This window comes from Carassius gibelio, chromosome A17 (genome assembly GCF_023724105.1).
Source record: "Carassius gibelio isolate Cgi1373 ecotype wild population from Czech Republic chromosome A17, carGib1.2-hapl.c, whole genome shotgun sequence".
Classification (NCBI taxonomy): Eukaryota; Metazoa; Chordata; class Actinopteri; order Cypriniformes; family Cyprinidae; genus Carassius; species Carassius gibelio.
Genome location: NC_068387.1, coordinates 13,294,845 through 13,318,245, shown reverse-complemented (window position 1 = coordinate 13,318,245; position 23,401 = coordinate 13,294,845). Strand labels below are relative to the sequence as shown.

The window sequence follows — 23,401 nt, the reverse complement described above, 5'->3', positions numbered from 1 at the left end:
CATCTATTTTGTTATGTTATTGTCTGTTTTGATGAGAACAAGCTTTATTTCATTATTATCTGTTGAAGGTTTGAAGGACTGAGGATCGTGACATACATAATTTACTCCATTTGAAAATCATTATATAGAAGAATGGAGTGTCACGATTTGATCATGTCAAAGCTGAAAACATAGATTCCTGATTTTCCACACTTCTTAGAGTGCTGTGCTGTCTGATATAAAAGGTTTGTCGTTTTATGACATTGTTTCTATTGGCCTAGTTCTTTATATATTTTTTTATATTCTTATTTTACTTGAGATTCAAGAACCACATCTGCATCTCTTGTGTTAGCCCAGAGGGCAGTAAAAGTCCCCTAAAAATTTGGATTTCTTCCCCTCATCCTGTATGTAACAACAGTAATTTTCTCGTTGTGGTTTTTGATATATGGCGGTACGGTTGGTTGACTTTCCCTTTTTAATAATCGTAGTTTCTCTAGAATTAGTTATAGTAGTTATAGTTAATTCCACAACCTGGTCGTCAGGTGTAATCTGTCAAGAAAAAAGAAAACACAAGCCATCCCAAAGGGTGGAACAGGAATATCCTGTTCATTAGGCATATGAATGAAAAAGTGATGACAGATGATAATGCAACGTTTGTTTATTAATGTGACTCCCCAAAATTTCTTCTCTGTGACTTTTCTTGAGTTGCAATGGACCACGGCCCCCCACCTTGTGCTCTTGTTAATGTAATGGAAAAAGAAACCTGTATTCTATTTCGGTTGATGTGGGTTTCTATTACAAAATGTGTTATTGAATTGGAGAGGATATAATTGTCACATTCGCTTAGCTCAATTTAAAGGCAATGGGATGAAGAGAAGCACATTGTGATTCTGTGGTCTGGGCAAACGGCTGAGAAACTGGATGAAATGCTGTACTTTGTGTATGTGGACTTCAAACAATTGTGCCGTCATGAACTTGACATTGTCTTGTTAGTGTAACTAATCCAAAGTGACTGGAGAAAAGAAGTAAATAAATGGTTTTAGAATCAATAAAGCAGTGTGTCATTTAAAAGAAATATAAACGGGACAATTTAAAGCAAATGCAAGGAGTAACGGAGGCACATTAGGCACAGTGGAAGAAGAAAACGTTTTGTTCCCCATCTTGAACTGAACAAGATGGAACATTTGGAGGTTTGTTTTTCAGGCTCCATCTGCTTCTTGAATCACTATACGTAGTCTTTTACAGTTGATTTTCTTTTATAACACTTTAAGGATTAGATACCTTGATTAATAGGTGAGTATTTTGCTCAATTATGAATTGTAATCAGCACGATCATTTTCTCAGTACATATGGGTAATTTAAATGACAATTTCAACATGTACATTTACATGTAAAACAGCAGCCTAATATTAACTGAAATATTGAAGTTCACACTGAACATTTGATGTTTCAACTATCCACCTTTTTGTGCCTTGCCACATGGAAGCACCCAGAGACACTGAAATATCGCCACGTGTTTGTCTGTTTGCGTCTTTGTATGTCTGTGTCTGCGTTTCTTTAGCACACATATCCCTCGTTCTACTGTACCTCTCCAGTCAGTTGTTAACTAGGTGCATGTGTGAGGATGTGCAAAATTGACTGGAATGCTGTGCCCTGCCAAACCCCCCACCCTGATACCCCCCTGGAGATAAGTGAGATAGAGCAGGGGATGTCTCACAGATCCCTGCCCAAGACTGGCACACCCGTCTCCCTCACCAGACCTGTCTCCCTTTTTTTTTTTTCTATACCTTCTCCTCATTAATGGGATTGTCCTCTTATCTGTTATCCTACCTTCTGCATCACCTGCATTAAGGTTGTCATTTGAAAATGGGCTTAAATTTACACAACACTTTATTTTTGCAAGGTTGAAAAATATGAATATAGTATTTTAAATGTTAATTAAAAATACTCTCCATTCACACTTCATTGTTTTTTTGTAACCTACTCACATCCAAATATGAATAATATAAAGAGTCATGTTTGTTTATGTATGTACAGTATTTATCAGAAATAAGAATAAAAATATGCAATAATTCTTATTTGATTTCAGGGGTAACGGTAGTGGAAATGCAGTGAACTTTACTCTTCTGTTAAACCCTCTAGTTTAAACATCCTCTGATCCAGTTTTCATCAGTGGGTGGGGATGTTGTTTGTGTTGTGTTTAGTGTTACAAAATTAGAAACCTTATTGAGTCTTCAATGTGTTCATTATGTTCTATGGTAAATATTTGTTTGCACCGCATCTCAAATGACTTATGTCTTCCTTTAGCACACATCAAAATGCAAAGGGAAGCTTACATGTAACTTTAACATTTATTTAGAAGCAAACAGCAGCCAAACCAAACACTTAAGTGACTCTGAAACCTCTCTGATGCCGAAAATAAAGGAGACATTCTGCCATGAGTCTCTCTCGCTCAGTTCTTTGAGATCAGACTGGCACACTCTGTTTCGCCTCCAAGCTTTGATTTTTAGTCTCTAGATATGGCTCATTGCCTCTATCTAAGGGATTTTTCTCACTTGTTTTATTGTCCACCAGGTGGAAAATTGTTAATAATGTAGATAATGAAGTAATAGTAGTAGCTCACTTCATTCTGTATCATCTCTATACAGTACTGTCAGAGTGTACACTCTGCTTTTTTCTTTTTTCTTTAACCTCTTGACCATTAGTAAAGTATGTTCTTGTATGTGACGTGTATTTTTCCATGGCCTCGTGGGACAGTTAATCTTGGCAGAAGCAGTATGTGGTCTGGGTTCTTTAATTCTTTTAAGAATACTTTGGATTTTGACTTAGCACTGTTTTTTTTTTTTTTTTTTTTTTTGCATAATATATAGTAGGGAAATATATGAACTGAATAAAAATGCTAATAATAATAAAAAAGGTAATTGTGACTTTTTATCACACAATTCTGACTTTTTTTTCTTGTGATTGTGATTTGTCTCAGTATCTTTAATGCTATAAAAGTGTGCACATCGAGAGAAATAAACAGCGGATGTTCATGTTAACAACTTCTTTAACTTGAGCCAACGCTGCTAATACACATATACATTTGTTAATAAAGTTAATCAAATGAAAACATGCATGTTTTAATGCTATTGAATGAAAGGAAACGATCCACTCGCAAGCCTCTGCTCATCATGACAGGACCTGGATCAGAGAGTCGTGGAAAATGGTATCGCAAGCTCAGACTAGACCGACACGCAAAATAAAAGCAGCATTGCAAATAAATAAATAGATATGACCATGGAAAATATGAATTGCAAAATCATTGCTTTCATGCTGTTTCATTTGTTTTGCAATTCTTTATTTTTCGTTTACAAAACTTCTTTTTTTCTCCCAATTCTTTATTTTTGTTTGCAAAAAGCTAATTTATTTTCCTCAATACTTTAATTTTTGTTTGCGAAACTTAATTTTTTGGGTATATATAAGGCGTTATATTGACTCCATACACTATTACCTTTAAAAATATATATATATTCAGTGGCTGAAATGGGTTTCCATAGAAATAGGCATATTCTGATCAAGAACTGTGATGATTCTTTTTGTGTCCACCACTAATGAAATGAGGAAACCCCCTTAGTTTTCTGCACAGAAGGCTTTCATTCAGTTTTCCCAATTTCCAAAAATCATTTCCTCTGTAAAATATAGTGCTGAATTAAACTCACCAGTCTGAAGTAGCAAATTAACTTGCTAATGAAATATGGCGTAACTTTAAATTATTTTCAGCAATTTTTTTTCCATGCTTGTCTGCTTTTAGAAATAGATTAAACTGATCACTTGCCTTTTTTCCCTTTTTAGTAGGTGGTTCTCAGTCTTGTGAAATGTGTTAACAATGCTGGTTTATGTAGAACACAAGTCCCTGATTAATATTATAGCGTTAGAGCCGTGCGGATGTGTGATCATACCCACACTTCCTCTTCACTCAGTGGATGCAAGTCATTTGAGGAGTTTTCCCTTTACACACACACACACACACTCACACACACACACACACATGCTTTCTTCATGTACCCACACAGGCTCTCTCTACAGTCTGAGGGTGAAAAATTGTCACTGTGAGGAATGTCCTGAAGAGAAAGGATATTAACACATCTCTTGGCCAAACGTTTTGTCTGCACGAGATCAGGATCAGTCTCTCTGAATAGCTGCCAGTGTCATCATAAGATTTTGTGTAGTTATATGTGTGTGTGAAAATCTAAAATGTTCAGACTGCTAAGTGGGGAGTTAGGACCAGTTTTATTTAACTCACTAAAATTAGCAATGCCTACTATTTAAAAACTTTCTACTAGTTAAAAACTTTATTTTTAACTGCATGACAGTAGGATCTTTCAAATGCAGCAATGAGAAATTCAGATTTATCTGAAAAAGTTGGTTCGATTGCATTGTACAGGTAAATGTACTGGTTAAAAAGCAAATGATTGACTGGTACAAGCAGGTTACATAGCAAAATAAATAATGCATAATGTACAGTTTGACAGTTAACCTGTAAAGACTGTGGTTAGACAATACAGGACCACGGCTACAGATAGAAATATTTGACCTCTGAATGTCAGTGTGTGACATATCAGGACATTAAAGGACACAGGTATTTAAAGGAGAGGGTGACTTATGAGTACGAGTACATAACCCATGTCCCCATTTTTCAAAACGCTTGCAAACCATACAGAATTTGTTTTTTTGAGAAAGTAAAAATGCACAAATTTTCATGTGAGGGTTACGGTTAGGTGTAGGGTTGGTGTTGGGCCATTGAATATACATTTAGTACAGTATAAAAACCATTATGCCTATGGGATCTCCCCACTTTTCACAAAAACAAACGTGTGTGTGTGTGTGTATGTTTATATTATATTTTGAAGTTTTGAATGAAATGAATCTAGGTTAGAGTGACAGAAACTTGAACAGTTTGATTCTATTATATATAAGCTGAAATGTCTATGTACTTTCCTTAATTGCTCCTGAGATAAATAATGTGTATTCTGCAATTAATGTTTTAATAAACTGGGGACACACTGTATGAAATATTCACAAACTACACAAACCATTTCAGCACACAGAATCTAAACCCGAAACAATGACATCATTGTGTCCCATTAAACTGTTAGTAGGAGTGTACATCCAGTAAATGTGAACGGGAACAGATGCAGTCCTCATGATCTGGTTGCTGGTTCCGTGTTTGTATGAGCGCTGGCCTTTGAGGTTGCGGCAGTGTTTATGGATGTGTGTTTAATTTTGATACTCTTCGTGTTTAGAAAACCCACAGAGGCTGATGTGTTATGCAAATGTTTACTAAGTTATGTTTGCACTGCCTGATGTATTACAATTTTGTAACATGATAATCCACGTTTATCTGTCTCTAAAGCCGTCCTTCTGTCTCTACAGCCAAGAAATGAGACAGAAAGAGACAATGTAACCATACGTCAACACTTCAGTAAGGTAATGTTTACACAACATTTGAACATTAGATATGACTGATCTAGCAAATAAAAACACTAATTTTAAATTAGCCATTGTTTGGAATAACTATCATTAATATAAATATTACAAAGATATATTTTAAGTGATTTCACTGTTTTCTTCACTTAGGAAGGAAGGGACAATATTTAAATGTTGTTTGAATAAAATTATGGTCTTGAACTGATTTGTGTCTAATATAAGAACATCCGTGTCTTACAGTGCATTGCATGAGATGTTGTGTTAGTTTATCACAGTCTCAATGCATGAGGCAAATAAGTGTGGTCTTTCTATTAATCAGTTTTCATTCACTTGGATAACACTGGAGAGTAACTGGAACCACAGGATGGAGAAGACAGATTGCTGAGAGAGAAGGTAAACACAATAGGGAAGTATTAGGAGTCAACTCAAGTAACTAGCAGGGGAATGTTTCTGTTGAATAGTCACGAGATCAGACAACTGAGGATGCGAGGTTTGTGCCTTTATAGTGCGGGGGAAGAAATAATTGGATGGTGAACAGGTGCTGGTGATTAATATTCAGGTGAGTAGGGGGATCTACAGTTAGAGTAATTATGGATTATAGACTAAAATAGCACCAAAATTGTCTTATTTAATCTACCGTAATAATGACTTCTAATCAGTATGCTGGAAGAAAATTCTGCATCCATAAAATTATGTATCTCATTCACTGTAATAGTCAAAAAGTTCTGTTTTTGTTCATATTTCTGTGGCCAAAATGTAGATGCATCACCAGTAGATGACTGTGATAAATTCAACAAATCACAGAAGTAACTTGCCAACATTTCCCCATACATGGGTATTTGTTTTTACTGAAACAATGAGATGACACAGCTTTCCTTGATTTCTTACATATTAAAGGCACTGATCAAAGAGATTCTGGAATCCTGTAAACATGTTAGATGCAGATGAAACCCACGCTGACTCACCCACACAGAGCTGATAACCATTCAAACAATATTAGATCTCAAAGCACATTGCTCCAACCCACCCTTCCGTTTTCTCAACGGATGTAAGGGCGGAAGAACCATGTGTATCTTTTAATACCGTGGTGTGATTTGAAGCAGAGACTTCATACACATGCAGAAGGAGGAGGATGGGGCTGCTGAAGGTCTATATCTGTCGTCAGTTAAATAGGTGATATCTTCACTGCTCTTGAGAGTCACATACTCAAGACCTGCATCTTATGTTACACATCGCGCCTCGACTCGAAGAAATTCCTTGTCAAATCTTCAGAAAATCCCTTGAGCCTGGAAATTTTTCCCAGTCTGATCTGTGCATCCATGATTCCACGGAGGAAGCTCTTCTTTTCCATCCATGTCTCTGTCTGTTTGTCTGTATGGGTGTCAGAGTATGTGACGTTCTTTGGTATCGGCTTCGCAGTCCATCTTGCTTGCCAGTAGAGATTCTAGAATAATTTTTTTTTCCGAAAAATCTGAAGGTGACGACAGGAGGTCATATGTTTAAACCCCTCTCAGCTTTAAACCACATGCATCTGAGTCCTCTATTAGATTTATGGGCTGTGGTGAAATCGATCAGGCCGACAGATGTAGAACCCATCACGAATAACTGGTACAGTCGGCAAAGGCCAAGCATTATGCAGTTTGTCAGAGAAATCATGCAAAGCAGTTGACAAGAGAATTTGATCTTTCTATTGTGTATGGCTCTCGAGGTCTCACCAATAAATAGCCTTTAGAAATCTGCACGGGAGGTTTTTCCTTTCGCATTGATGTTATTGGCACTGTTCAGCCGAGGTCATGACAGCCTAACTGAAGGAAATACCCTTCAAGTGTCCACACTGGTGTCTGAGGGGACGTGGTGGACATAGTGGATTAAATGTCAATCTTTCTTAAATTTAGTATTACTGAAACACAATCTTGATTGTTTTCCCATTTGGAGCCTCTGTGAAGTTCTCGGTATGCCTTGCCTTTGTTAAAGACTTTGTGATTTATTAAGTTATTCTGCTCTATAGATTTACGGCACATGACACATTTTATCTGCCAAAGGATATGACTGATCATTTCTTGACTAAGGTTTTGACTAGAGCTATCAGTTAATGGCATTAAATAGTATAATTAATGATCTCAAGCAAGCTTTTTTTCTGTTTAAGTAAGTTTTTACTGTATTATATTTTATTTTTCTTTGTATTTTTTTTAAACAAACAATTAAACAAATTATTTTATGCTAGGGCTTTTGTCAGTAAATTGATTTATGCAGTTATTTGCAATCAGTGTATAATGTGATTAATTTTATTAAATCTTTTAATTGACAGCTCAAGTTTAAATTCTTTTTCACAATGAAGAAAAAAAAGTGTTTTAGGGCTTCAGAATATTATGTGACAGTTACTTCTAGTTACTTCTGACATCTTGAAGTGTGCTGAGGAATATGAAGGAGCAAGATCCTTCACAGTCCCGTGATGGTTTAAGTTCCTATGTAAATCAAATGGGAGGGCTGCTCCTTTTGTTACTCTCAAGTCACAAATTGTGCCTTTAAAATTAGAGATGAGGTTCTTATCAAGCAGTGACATACAGGTACTAGCTCTTGTTAAAATGGCTGTCAGAAAACAAAGAAAAGCCTTATGATGTAGTGGATCTTTGATGACTTGAGGATGCTCTGAATACCAGATTAACATTTTGTTCCACTTAGCCGCTGTTCCCACTATTCGCATATTCCACTGCCGCATATTCCACTGTTGAATATTGTAATGCTACCAGTATTTTAGGGCGTATTACCTATTTCCATGGCAAAGCATCAAGCTTGTCACAAAACACTTAACAGTCACAAGATTGATGTATGACTGATGTATTTGTGGCATTTAATTTTTCAAATATTCATAAACTTGTTAAATGATTGTAAAATATCTGATATTTTGATTCTCAAATATGTGTAAGTAACTGTATTTTTGCTTCAGCTAACTTAAAGATTCTTTAATTGACATTGTAACCGTGTATAATTGTGTTTTTATGTGAATAATTTCTAAACAAACAAATGTGCCATGGAGTGTGGAGCAGGACACAAGTAAATTATTTATTTATTTTAGTGGAACACATTTTTTTTTTAAACTTGACTTAACCAGAGAGTTCACATAAGAACAAAACTCCTACCTGGCATAAAGATATTGTCCTCTTGATGGAAAATGTATTTAATTATAATTAAAAGTTTTGACAGGAACAAAAGGTTAAGAATTCTGTATTCTGTCCATAGAAGTTCATATTGTTAATAAAAAACATTTGCAATCAATTCAATAAAAGTTAGTTAAGAGATTTGTCCAATTTCAACATTTGAATTTTACATTTGTGCTGTTGTTTACTGCTATATTAATTTAATTTAATAAAATGAAAAATTACAATGTTAATTGTCATAAAATATACTTCAAGGAGGACATTTTTGCTTAATATTGTTTTAGCGTTGCATATCACTATTTGATCTCTTATAACTTTTCTTTTTGATTTTCAGTGAAATGTTTTACACTCAGAACATGTTATTTGATTTCTGTCTGAAGAGAAATTGTATTATTATGGCAGGAAATGCCTGTACTATCATGGGTCAAATACAGTCCTGTCAGCAATGAACTGGAACCTTACAAACCCACTTAATTATGAATTTTTATGAAGCCCAGGCTAACCCTTATTTAAGGCGGGAAAATTATGCATATTTGAGCTTTCTTCATATGAATGGACCTCAACATGGATCATTTTTATTTTCCAGTCAGTATCAGCAGCACTCTGGAATAGTGTTTTTCCTGTAAAGCTGCTATTCTTTTAGTTTGAGAACCATTTGGATTCTTTAGGCCCCAACTTGGCTCCTGACACCTTCCAGGAGTTTGCTTTATTGTGAAAAGAGGAGCCAAAGCAGGAGAAAAACCCGCTGTAGGTTTGTTCTCTGCTTGCGTGGTTTCCTGGGGGTTACCAAGTGAAATATTACCTCAAAAAGCCTGGGGACCAGTAATATAATTCAGTCCTCTAACCACCTCTGTCATTGTATTAAAACATCAAAACTCTTGTATTTAACTCTGATGCTCAAAGTGACTTGATCTGATATTCCTGAACTTAAAGGACTAGTCCACCCAATTATGAATATTTTTTCACCATTTACTCACTGTTCCAAACTGTCTTTATCTTTGGGGCACATATCCTGGTCTCTTGTCCAAATTTTACCATACAATGAAAATGAAAGGGAACTGGGACTGTCAAGCTCTAAAATGACAAAAAAAAGCACCATAAAAGTATCAGAAAATGGCATGTATGTGACAAATCATTCAAAACCAGTCTGAATGATTTGTTTGCAAATCAGATCCTCTGTTTCTCATGTTCAACTCACTGTCTCAGCTTTGTTGAAATGATTAACACCCCACTGAACGGCAGTGATTTTGAGTCATTGATTTTGGACATTGAGTCAATAACAAAATTTCAGTCTGCTTAAAAAGATTTAGAATATGGTGCATGAGTCATTTGAACCACTTTTGCGATACTTTTAGGGTCTGTTTACAGAGACGCATTTTGCATTTAAATATAGGATCCATCTGCAGAGGCGCAGCACTGGTGATTGAAAAAGAAGGCAGGATTTTCACTCATTTTTTGTTTTTCAGTGTGTGAAAATTTGTCATTTTGGAGTTTAACATCACAAGTTCCAAGTGCTTGCCACAAGCTTGTAGCAAGGATAGTTTTCAGATTTTTTCTTGAAGATCACTAAATGATGATAGTTTTCATTTTTAGGTGAGCTATGCCTTTAGAAATAAGGGACAGGCTTTGGTACAACACCACACAGATCCTGAGCAAGCATAGCCACCTTTCCCTTCCACACCGATTGTTCTGCTGATTTGAAATCTGTCTTCAGTACCAGGACGTCCTATAGGTGGTCTGCTCCAGCAGTGATTGGCGCATCCTGTTGCCAAGCGGCTCAGCAAACAGAGAATAAATATTTCCAGCTGATCTGTTTCCCCTTCTTTCTGAGAGTCGGGACTCTCCGTGTAAGCCCAGGTCTCTTTAATCTTCGTTTCCAGGCTTCTCAAAAAGAATGACAAAGCCCCTTAATTTGCTTATCCTTGATTTAAACCAGGAGGCAGGGCTAGTTCATAGAAGGAAATGGAGTAATCCTGCCGGGTGGATTGAATTGTGGCAAAGCAAACAAGCTTTACTGTTTTACATCTCCAGAGTGGTTTGGGTTCTCTTGTGGTGATGAAGAATCGTTCCAGAGATATTCTGGTATTTTCCTGCCAAATATCATCTGCAATAGATCATTTTCTTTTCCCCTGGTCTTTGTTATGTTTTGTTTTGACATGGCAATAGTTGCTCTTTGTTCCCATCTTTCTCAATTTTTGTACCAACTTATCATCTGAGACGCTCTGATCCAGGGATAAAATTGAAATCGATCTTTTCTAGTATTTGTAAGCCTACTGTGTTTGCTGTTATTGTGAGATTTGTCTTCCAAAAAAGTATTTTCTTATTATAGCAGCACTGATACTGTGGCTATTTCCAATGCATATAATCCAGGTCCCACATTCTCATACAATGACACAAACCGTGAGTGTAGTAAAAGCAAACAGTGCATCCCATCCCACAAGCCTGCTCTCACAGGCGTATTGACAAAGTTTTTCAGGTTGTGTAACTAACAGAGAGTCAGAATTGTCCCCGACGATGGCTCATCATTTCTATTGATTTGGTTTAAGTGAATAAGATCAGTTTAAACGCCGTATTTACATTCACATCAGAGTGTAATAGTGGAATCATGTGCTAAAAGAAGCATACAAAGTGAAATACAATGAGCAGATATGTATGAAAATCTTAATGGGAAAAACACACTGAGACACGTCAGCCAACCCTGAGTTTGAAGCAATGGCCTGCCTTTGCATTCAGCTGCATTAAAGAGCTGATAAACAAATGCAATCAACCAGAACGCTTCAGTTACTACTTTATGAGTCTTTCATATTTTCCAGGTGCTAGTTTCATAATTAATGTAATGCTGCATACTGCATATCACACATTCAGAAGGGACATGTGAAACAGGTGTGAAAACTTATGCAAGCTGATTCACTCTTCTGGAAAAGCTTTGTAAAATAGTAAATGCCCAAATGTTTCAGAAACAACATGTATCTAATTATGCCGTTCTAGTTCGAGTGCAAACTAAAATGTATCCTATTAGAATCCTTTTTAAGAATACATGTTATCCTACTGTTCATTTAAATATATATATATATATATATATATATATATAGATTAGGAAATATGTAGTTATGGATAATTTACCAATATACTTAACTAAAAATAATTTCAATTTTTAATTGATGTATAATTATTTTATTATAATAGATTTAGTATATTTTATTATTTTTTTATAATGTTTCATATATATTTTATTTTTATATTAATAAAACACATCTGACAAAAATGTTTTAGGAAATGTCTATCAAATGTAATATGTCTTTAAAAGTAGCATTAATTCCCACTGTCAAGTATTAACACTTTGTTTCTAAATGAAAGATTCAGGCCCATAGTACTATATTTATACGTAAAATATTTGTCCCGAACGCCAAGAAAACATTTGGATGAGAGCCTCATAATTTCCTCCATCTCAGAATGTCTGTCAACTTTTTGACCTGAATGAGAATTTATATGACAAAAGTGGCTCTCAGGAAAAGACATCTGGACAGATGTCAAAGTCTGGACACTGCATTGCTGTTTTTGGTCTCAGTTGTGACTGTGACATGATATAATAAAAAAAGAAACGAGCGTGTTTAAAAAGACCTTTCCTCTCTTAAAGAAAAGCTGTATCTTGTCATGGACTTTAGGCAGTTGTTCAAATATTTGGGGGTCAGTGCTCATCTGAGAAATGGATTTGGTGAGGGTCCACCTATTTTGTCCCTAATTATTTGATATAGTGTATTATTGCAGTATCTGTAGACTCAACAAAGGAAATATTAGCGACCTTCATTCAGATTAGTTATGCTATCCATCAAAAAAAGATTAACAGACAGCATAAACGTCTTTGAATAAGTTATCTCTGTTACTCCTTTTTAAATATTGGAATTATTTTAATAAAAGTGACTGATGAGCCGTCTCCTCCAGTTGCTCTTACATCATAACCTTCTCTGGACATGTGCTCAATGGCAGGACACAAAGTCATTCATAAAAATAAAAAAAACCCACGTGGACCCTCCACTCACATTAGTGTTTCCTGGAGCTCAGCACACAATGCCACACAGCTCCCCTACCAGCGCCGGACAATAATGTATCCAGGTGTTGTATGGATTTTAGAATCACCTGGAAACTTCCTGACTATTGCTGGCAAAAAACTGAGACAAAATATAAACCCAATAATGATTCCGGAACCGTGGGTGAGTCAGACAGTCACATAGGGTTCACTTTCATGTGGATGTCTGGGAAAGAAGATTTGCTGCGGGACTGCTTTTTTTTTTCTTTCCATCAATACAGTTTTGTTTATAAATAAAATCATCTGTACAAAAAAATTATAAAGAAGACGTGTGAAAAGATGATAAGTGTTTACTTTTTGTTTTTAAATTTAAATTTGTTTTATATATATATATATATCATACATACACTAATAAACAATATATCAAGAAAACAATATATTGCAGATAATTTACAATGGATTATGTACACTTCATTATTTAACAGTATGCATACTCTCACATACAGTACACAGTGCATTTACAATAAAAAGTCAAAAAAACAAAAAAATGACATTCTCCCATTTTAAGACATTCTTGCTCTGTGTTATGAAATGATCATTTTTGCAGCCAGATAAATACAAAACACTAAATGCATTAAATTAAGGAAAGCACTTTGACATGTGTGCAATAATTTACACTTATATTTTTAACCTTTGTTCTAATAAAAAGAAACAGCTTTATTATTCCCTCCATATTTTGTTAAGCGAAACATATATTTTACCAGCTTATGTTCAGTAAAGTATAACAGATGCCGGTGAAGGTAAGTTAAGATGGCTTAGCACTGATCAGCATGAACGTTCGAGGGGCGCCAAACCCCTTAACTGCACCATGACAATCCTGCAGGCTTTGCATTCATTTCTCTGAGAGCACTTGGCATAGTAAATTAAAACTCCTTCTCTACTAAATGTCTCCTGAGGCTTTTCACTTCAGTCAAATAGCAAGGCACAACTGAGGTAACTCATGCAGCGCTTAAGCTGATAACCTCCAGACCTCTGAACAACAGACAACGGCAACGGCACTCTTTGTGCTTCTCCTTCAACCAAAGATGGCGTCCCCTAATGTTAATCTTTTCCAGCTAGGTGTGGTATTGCGATCGTGTCAATATTGAAAGAAAGGCTGCTTATAAATAGAATCAGACTGTTTGGAGAAACTGCCTTGAGAGGAATTAGATTAAGGAGCCAGCACATACGATTGGAATTGTTTACAACAAGAGGAGATAAAGACCTCGAGATAAGGATATTGCCTGAACTATCCTTGACTGGCCAAATGAAATTAATTTGTTTTCATAGATTTCAAATAGATGTCAAAAGATCTCCTTTTTGCATTATATTTTCAGTCTGGTTCAGTCCTGCAGTCTGCAGAACAAGATTTTACCAGATCTGCACAATTTGAACAGGGAAATAGAGAAATACTGCGAGGGGTGCAACTGCTTTCGTCCTGATTGTAAATGGTAAATTGAATTTTCTCATGCAAAAGTATATACAAAAAATCAAAACAACAAGCTTGTAACTAACAGTCATTGACATTAATGTACTGTAAAACCACACAGGAAATTTTCTTAAGTGTTGCACAGATTTCGTGCCATTAAATTACTTCGCTAATTTTTCTGTGGTCTGTTGATTTAGGAATGTAACTTTCATACTGCCACCGTGGACCATGTGAGTGATTATCATTCCCATACAATGACACTAACATTAATTAAGGGGAATTACCATGGAGAAATGTCGCAAAAAATGAAAAACAATTGCTGTTATGAATTGAAAAATCTGCTTTGTATTTCTTCATAGTGGAAACAGTTGATGTTATATAAACAGTAAGCAGGCAAATATTTCTGCCCTGACACTGAGATTAATGAACGCTAGAAGCTTATTTTCATTTTGTTCTTATGGCTTGATGTCATTCAGAAGAAGTTCTGTGTAAAACTTTCACACAAACTAACACGAATTTAAGGAGATAATTCACCAAACTTTCAAAAACTGTGTTTTTTTGTCCATGCAACATTCCTCAAAACATCTTTTATGCTCCACAGAAAAAAACTACAGTTCTGGAATCAAATGAATTTAAAATTTTGGGTGAACTAACCTTTTAAAGCCTAAAAACTGGGCATAAATTAAGTCCCTTTTTTAACTTGTGGCTGTCATTCAGAAATAAACTAGAAATAAACACTGTTGATTTGTATGAAAAATCCATAATAAGGCATGGCATTAAAGCATAAAATGAATGTAATCTAATCTAATTATCAGCTCAAGTAAACAATCTCTTTCAGTAAATGTGGGTGAACACTTAAGACTTCAAACAGCCAAATCTGGTGTCAGAATAAAACAAAACAATCATTTTTAAATTTGGCTCCACAACGCCTTTCACAAAGTAAGGTCTGAGGTCGCTCAATGCAATGAAGTCATTTATCTTGCACATATTGCACTCATCATGTACTATACTGCAGCTCTATCGTCCGACCAAAGCCAAATCCAGCTCATTAAACGGCTTAATTTTAGGTTTAGGATTGAGTGTGTTATTTTAAGACTATGAAATGATATAAATAAACCATTTTATGGTTTATTCTTTTTTTATGCAAGCTAGTGCTGAGAAAAAAAGAAGCCTGATTTAAAAAAAAAATCATCAGGCTCCTATATTAAGCTATCAGTATGACACAGCACTCTCGGAAGTATGCAATTCATTTTTGGTCATGAGAACTCATGCAGCTTCTTTTTTCAAGCCAATTACTTGAGCCATAAATGGCATATGACTAATTACTCTAAATCTGAAGGAAAATTATGTCATGACAATGCTGATTGGCTGATGACACCGCACATGCACAGCCCCCAACCCTTTGAATGTGAATATCCTGAGTTCCCTGAGTATCCTGACAAAAGATAGGGTGAAAATGTCAATTTTGATACGTTTAAGAAAGCTTTGTGTACTGGAAAAACACCTAAAGATGTGGTTTAAATATAATACAGCTATCTTGAATGGATGTCAGTTAATAAAGATGTTTTTGCAACCACACGGTGTAGTTAAAACATCTAATAAGCTAATGAGGCCATGCTAACCAGCTGAACTTTGACCCCTTCGATTTAAAAAGGAGTCAAACTTTCACTCAGTAAATGTTAACTTTCACTCAGTCAATGCCATATTTAATTAAGGCCACCTGACTCCACAGAGAAACATTTTCAGAGGCACTATCAAATTCTTCAGAGCTATTTCATCTTGAATATAAGCTGACTGTCATGCAAAGCACCTTTAGCTGTTATACACGTTATAGTTGCGTGCTACCGCTGACAGATTCTCAGACTCTGACAGAGTCTTAACGGAGCCAACATTTCTACCACTGCTGCAAGGATACTTCAACACTCTATCATTAAGTTTATATTATATGAGGATGTAAAATAATTTCTGGAAAGCCTACGTTTTCACTCTTTTTCTGTTGAGGAGTTGTTTATTTGGTTTTGTAAGGGAATTTGGAGCTGTTCGGCACACATGTCCTCCGCTCACTTCTAAAACACAACTCAATGTCTTATCTCCGTTTGAACATACACACATGCTCACTGTCACACACTTACACACTGTCCATCTCTCCAGCTCTGACTACTTCAGCTTGCCCACAATGCTGCACTTGGCCTCTGCGTGTGAGGCAGCAGCAGCAGCTTTCGGATAATGTCCAGGGGTAGGTCACCCCTCACACACATTGCTACCTGCACCCACAACTCTCCACCACCATGTCCTCGTACTGTTTATAAACTACGTTATTCCCAGAGTCAATGTACAGGATGCTGATGGGACTGAGCTTAGTAGGAACGCAACAACTGGGAGGGGTGGACTCTGGGTCCATGGAGTTCATGAGAGTCTGGATGATGGCATGGTTGGTCGGTTCCAGGTGTGACCGTAAAGGGAAGTCACACAAACCCTCACAGTGATAAGCTTCGTAATCTAGTGGTGCAATAATCCAGTCGTCCCAACCCAATTCTTTAAAGTTCACATGAAGCGGCTTCCGGCTGCAACGTGTTCTCCGCCTGCCGCCACCCTTTCCTCCACCGGCACTCCCTGTAACGGGTCCTAAACCAGAACGACCTGCTAGTGCAGTCCGCCTCCTCCGCCGATGTCTTGGGTGACCTTTAATACCATGCTCCGGAGCAGGATTAGGAAATGTATCACTTTTAATGGCCTTTATCTTCTCACGGATCTCCCTAAAGAGGTTCTCCTTCTTCCGAGCTCGAGTAAAGGTCACCAGTAAAGCCCTTTCATGGGTCTGCTGATCCTCGTGGCTCAGACCCAGCATGCCGGGATGCACAACCTCATTATTTGAATCAGAAATGGCTGATATACTGAAGCACAATGGCCTGCTGCCTTCCACGGTCCTGAACAACTTGAGGTGGGTCTTCACGCTTGCACCAACATCAAACACATCCCAAGTGGCCGAAGCGGTATCTAGAAGATCAATGGTCCTGGAGGTGAGGAGCAGAGGTTGGTTAGAGGATCCCGGGAGGGAGCAGGTGTGAAGGAGTATTCGGTACAGGTTTCCACCGCTGGAGAGTAAACTGAAAACATCAGGCGATGGCCTCCTCGGTACCCGCAGCTCCACCTCCATCAGTTCATCTAGTCGTGAGAGACCAGACACGTCGAATGTGTACTGCTGGTGGAACTTTAGGGAAGGCTCCTCTGAAGGTATAAGAAAAAGGATGGATTAGCATTGAAATAAGAAATGTAAGAATATTAAGAATGAATGCAGCAAGCTTACATGAAGCAGACACTAATGCGTCTTACATATGGCTTTTATGAAAATGGCATACGCAAATTGTCAGTCCTTCTACTCAATGAGAATAACATTCAAGGGCCTGAATGATTTTTACAAACACGAGGTGCAGGATGCTCACGGAGACCAGGTGGAGAGCATCTGGCTGACCTGTCAGACAGTGTCGGCCTTTGCCAGCATCTCCTAATTACACTGATTGAGTGAGAAGAAGCTTTAGCAGGACATTGGAAATGCTCAGCTCTCCGAGAAGCTCTCCTCCTTCTCCTATATGTCCTCAGGAGGATGCAGTAAATTTGAAAGGTGGATGGCTTAAGGGTGTAATTAAATGTTAGGTAACATTTCAAGCTGAGGTGGACCTCAGTATTCTGTGGCCACCATGAACTGGAACTGGTCTTTCATTATTCGCACAGATAACTTGAAATCACTGCGGGGTACAAAATCTCTGTCTGCAAGATGTTGTCCTCTCCTTTCTTTGTCTGGAGAAAGAAATTGGCTAAAAGAACACATCCAATACTCATTCTCATCCGTGACTGAGATGATGCAGAACCAACCTTTGCTAAGAGAGACCAGACTTTGCGCTCAGAGTAAAACAAGCTTCGATGTTGACATCTTGACATCCAGTTCAAAAACTGGGACCCAGAGTACTATGCAACCTGATACAGAGACCACAGTTTCATGGGTTAAACATGAAGAGGATTCTTCCAATATGAGCTGGCTGCACAAAAACCCAAGGCCAGATCGGGACACATATTGACGTTACATTATGAGAGAGAGAACCTTGAGAATAACAGTAATTGCAAACTGTTTGAAGCTATCAGATTTTTGGGGTTTGGTCACAAATGCTGTACCTGTCCTACAGTAATACATGAGAAAGAGCATCCGAAAGTGGTGTTTTGAAAGAAAAGCACCATATATTTATATCCTTTCTGAGACAAAGGAATGCTATAAAAAGGAAAGGTGAACAGTTGGAAGAGGTGTAGAGTAAAACATCCTCCTCTAAACTAATATCCGCTTGCCAGACTAAACAATGACATAACCTTGAAAATGAGCCGAGGCAGTCAGGGACTCAGGTTCAAGTACCATGGGCCTACATAGAGTCATAGTGTTTGCTCTTTTTTTGTCTTCAGACAATTCACAGTCAGTGTGGTCACCAAACTATGGTATGTATGTTGTTTAGTTTTAGGGTTGTTGTTTTTTTGTTTTTTTTTACATTGGCATAATTTATGATGGGGACAGGTGGGACAATCTTCACACAAAGGCATGCTGCATTTCCAGGCCAGATTTGAACAAGAAACACCTTATATTTAAAGCAAACACATTACTACTAAATCAACAAATTATGATTAATGATTAGAACTGGTCTTTACACAACAACACAATTCTAGACCCAAAGCATAAGATGAAGGTGTACACTTCAATATTTAAATGTGTCAAGTCATTTTAGCACTTGAACTGGTCAGCAAGAATGATTGCTACCTCATATAATTCTATAACTTAGTTTTTTTTTTTTTTTTTTATGCTATTGAAATTGTTGATTAAAATGGCTTTTATACATTGCTCAATTAATATTAATGAACTATGCATTCGCCATATCTTGACGTCATACTGTGGTCCATTTTATTATTATTTTATTAATAGTATTTGTTTACTTTATTTATTTATTTCCCATTGTGATGCCAATGGTTGTATATTTACTTTACAATAACTAGAGATCAACTCGAATCAAAAATGCATGACTCTTCACTCTTAACAAAATGTGGGAAAATATGAGTGGAAATATAATGCCTGGAATTATTACCTTAATATACGCTTAAACAAATGTGGCATTGTGCACTTTTTATTATTCAAAGGCTGTGCCCTCAAATGTTATAGCAGGCCTGTCAATATAAGATATGTCCTTTCAATCTATCGAACATTCAAGAACAGAAGAGTCTCTGATTTAATACAAAAAAAGATTCCACGCATATCTCCATATATTTGGTCGGGAGAAAAGTTGACATTCATTTCACAATTCTGTTTACGTGACGATCTTTATTTTAACATAAGTTTTAAATTAAATGTTTCTCTGTCTTTATGAGCAACACCTGGAGGAGAACGCGTGCTTCGTTTTAGATATTTTAGCTCAAGGTGCTGCTGAAGATTATTTGTCACAGATGTTGGAAATTTGAGACATTTGACTTAATATTTGGTATTTTTTGGAATTGTACGTAGCCTATTTCGAAAATATTATTGAGAAGTAGATAATCCTAAACAAAACTATACGTGAGCGATACATGTTCATAAACACATCACCCATTTATATTACAGCAATCCAACTCATACATAATCACTGAGGCAGAGTATTTATTAATTATTATGATTCTTTACAAGTTGAATGGAGAAAGGAAACATACGCGTAATTCTAATTCAAGATGGACTACGCATTTCTCTTTTTTATGTAAAAACCCAAATTGTGATATTTTTATTGCCATCTTCTTATGGAGTCATAATGATGTGCCATAATAATAATAATAAGAAGAAGAGTTCGTAATTATATTTTTTATAGCCTAATAACAGTTTTGTTGTCGTCTGCAACAAATTATATTAATCGATTATAATAATAATATCTAGGCATCAGAACATTTCTATATATAATAGATGAAATATACCCTACTGTCGTCATGTATATACATTTTAAATCATATTATATCTGTCACACCGATATCGATCATGTTTCAGTGTCAGCTGTCATAATACAAGCGTATTTTGAAGTGATTTATTACTGCAACGTTTACCTTATGCCATTCATTACAACTGATGATTTGATGTGCCAAGTATTATAATAAGATCAGGCTCAATCTGAAGGTATGAAATCTGCAGCGATGGCCTCAAGGAGGAGATCATCTTACAGCCCATCTATCTCTCTGTCTGTCTCACTCACCTGGTCCCAGGTCCATGAAGCTGGTCACTGTATTGGCATATCTCCTGGAGCGCGTCTGGCTGCCGTTGCTTGCGCGTCGGTCCAGTTCCGATAGAGTCCTGTACAGAGAGATCATGTAAGATGGAACATGAACAGATGTGGAGCCGTTCCGTGAGCTCGCGCTGGCTTCTGCAGGACCGCGCGCATCCAGATGTGAGTGGAGCCCGTTATCGGGGTACTGAACCGATCCCAGCACCACTGCCTCAAGAACATTCCCAAAGCAAAAAGAGAACCATAGGAAGGGAGCGGCAGTCTTCTTGGGAGTCATTTTCAGTGGTCTCTGGCCGAAAATGGCAAAGTTGGATGGACTTGATGACTTTGGAAACTCCCCTTTGCTCTTTAGATAGTGTTAATATATTGAACGTGAGTAACACTGAATGCCTGATGCTCACTATTTAAAGAGCGCCCCCAATTGGAAATATTTTAAATCCGAATTCTTAGAGAGAGGATTGATATCATTGCCACTTATTTCACTTTAAAAATAAATACAATTATGTCAGAACAGAATGAACTCAAAATAAAGAATAAAAGGACTTATTCTGCTTTACTAGGAATTTTCTGGGTTTTTTTTTTATGAGAAACTGACAAACATTTTTCTTTAAAAAAAAAAAATCAAAAAATGGAAATAAGCGTATTGGAAGTCAATATTTTGATTCGGAAATGTTGCTTTTCATGCTCTACCAACGTTTGCGCAATCGTCCCCCCGTTTACTGTGCGCACACTGCCATCTACCGTTGACAACACTTAACACACATGCAAATATAATGTACTGTAAGTTAAATGACAAAAATGCTTATAGTAAAATCCGTTTTCAATTAAGTAATAGTAGCTAGTCCATGCTTTTAAGTACAAATACTGCCTTTCTTATACTACTTGTGCTTTAAAGGGAACAGAATTGTCACACTTCTTACTCCAGTTAATATTCCTCAGTGTAGTTTTCTTTTTGAAAGTCAGTTTCTGTATAAACATCAAATCAATGGTGTGGCTAAAAATACAACATATGAAAAAATTACTATAAAGCTACTAAAGGCATTCACTATGTTATATGATATCCCCTCTGTTTTGCAAGCCATTAGTAAAGGCATTCAAAGATGAATGGCAAGGATTTAGATCTGATTCTTTCTTCATGCTATCCATTTTTTAACTAATTTACATCTTGTCAAGTACCAAAAAAATAAAGACTGTCATACGCATAATCAGTCAAAAATATACTTCTTTTCACTTGTCACTTACTGGAATCAAAGAAGGAGCACAACAATCCATTATTTCATTACAGCTATGCTCAACTTCTAAAGCTGAAAATGTCCAGCTGAAAATATGGTATCACAGAGATTTAACCTTGGATCACAGTGTTGAAGTAAAGCATATTTTCAATGTTACTACCTGCACACTTAATTTATATAACGTTACACTACTGTACTGGGCCTAAAATACCGTATCTCATCCATGTCAACCTGCAGCTGATTGTGTGTTGATTTGCTGTCTGGATTAACCAACACTTTGCTATAATATATATTGGGTATCAGGTTAAACTCTGGAGGCCAGGATGTACAATTCTTTTGCTTCCTCTCCTGACCTCATCTCCTGACCACATGCACACACAGACATTGGGTTTCTATGTTTTATGGGGAAATTCCATATAGTTAATGACTTCACAAACTTCCCCTCATAATGTAGTCTGATTTATAAGCTGTTTTACTCATGTTGACTAAAAAATAAATGTCCCCAGATCAAAACTACCAGTCTTATAATTCCTGCTCAGTATACAGGTGTTGGTCATATAATTAGAATCATGAAAAAGTTGATTTAATCACCAATTCCATTCAAAAAGGTAAACTTGTATATTATATTCATTCATTACACACAGACTGATAAATTTCAAATGTTTATTTCTTTTAATTTTAATTTTAATTTTTAACTGACAACTAAGGAAAATCTTAAATTCAGTATCTCAGAAAATTAGAATATAACTTAAGACCAATAGAAAGAAAGGATTTTTAGACATCTTGGCCAACTAAAAATTATGAAAATGAAAAGTATGAGCATGTACAGCACTCAATACTTAGTTGGGGCTCCTTTTGCCTGAATTACTGCAGCAATGTGGCGTGGCATGGAGTCGATCAGTCTGTGGCACTGCTCAGGTGTTAAGAGAGCCCAGGTTGCTCTGATAGTGGCCTTCAGCTCTTCGGCATCGTTGGGTCTGGCATATTGCATCTTCCTCTTCACAATAGCCCATAGATTTTCTATGGGGTTAAGGTCAGGTGAGTTTACTGGCCAATTAAAAACAGGGATACCATGATCTTTAAACCAGGTACTGGAAGCTTTGGCACTGTGTGCAGGTGCCAAGTCCTGTTGGAAAATGAAATCTGCATTTCCATAAAGTTGGTCAGCAGCAGGAAGCATGAAGTGCTCTAAAACTTCCTGGTATACAGCTGCGTTGACCTCAGAAAACACAGTGGACGAACATCAGCAGATGACATGACACCACAAACCATCACTGACTATGGAAACTTTTCACTGGACCTCAAGCAATGTGGATTGTGTGCCTCTCCTCTCTTCCTGCAGAATCTGGGACCCTGATATCCAAAGGAAATGCAAAATTTACTTTCATCAGAGAAAATAACTTTGGACCACTCAGCAATAGTCCAGTCCTTTTTGAAGCGAGATGCTTCTGACGCTGTCTGTTACTCAAGAGTGGCTTGACACAAGGAATGTGACAACTGAAACCCATGTCTTGTATATTTCTGTGGATGGTTGTTCTTGAAGCACTGACTCCAGCTGCAGTCCACTCTTTGTGAATCTCCCCCACATTTTTGAATGGGTTTTGTTTCACAATCCTCTCCAGGGTGCGGTCATCCCCATTGCTTGTTCAATTTTTTCTATCTTTTCCTTCCCTTCGCCTCTCTATTAATGTGCTTGGACACAGAGCTCTGTGAACAGCCAGCCTTTTTTACAATTACCTTTTGTATCTTGCCCTCCTTGTGCAAGGTGTCAGTGGTCATCTTTTGTACAACTGTCA

The 23,401-nt window shown here is 36.8% G+C and overlaps 1 protein-coding gene across 1 annotated transcript; it reads right to left on the bottom strand.

The window, feature by feature from the left end:
* Nucleotides 1-12,969: 12,969 nt before the first annotated feature.
* On the bottom strand, nt 12,970-20,678 carry LOC127933480 (growth/differentiation factor 6-A-like). The gene is made up of 2 exons (XM_052530510.1): nt 20,344-20,678; nt 12,970-17,329 (listed from the first exon to the last, which is right to left on the bottom strand). Exons 1-2 carry the CDS (start codon nt 20,648-20,650, stop codon nt 16,362-16,364), a joined length of 1,275 nt encoding a protein of 424 aa, XP_052386470.1. The 5' UTR covers nt 20,651-20,678; the 3' UTR covers nt 12,970-16,361.
* Between the last annotated feature and the right edge of the window lie 2,723 nt (nt 20,679-23,401).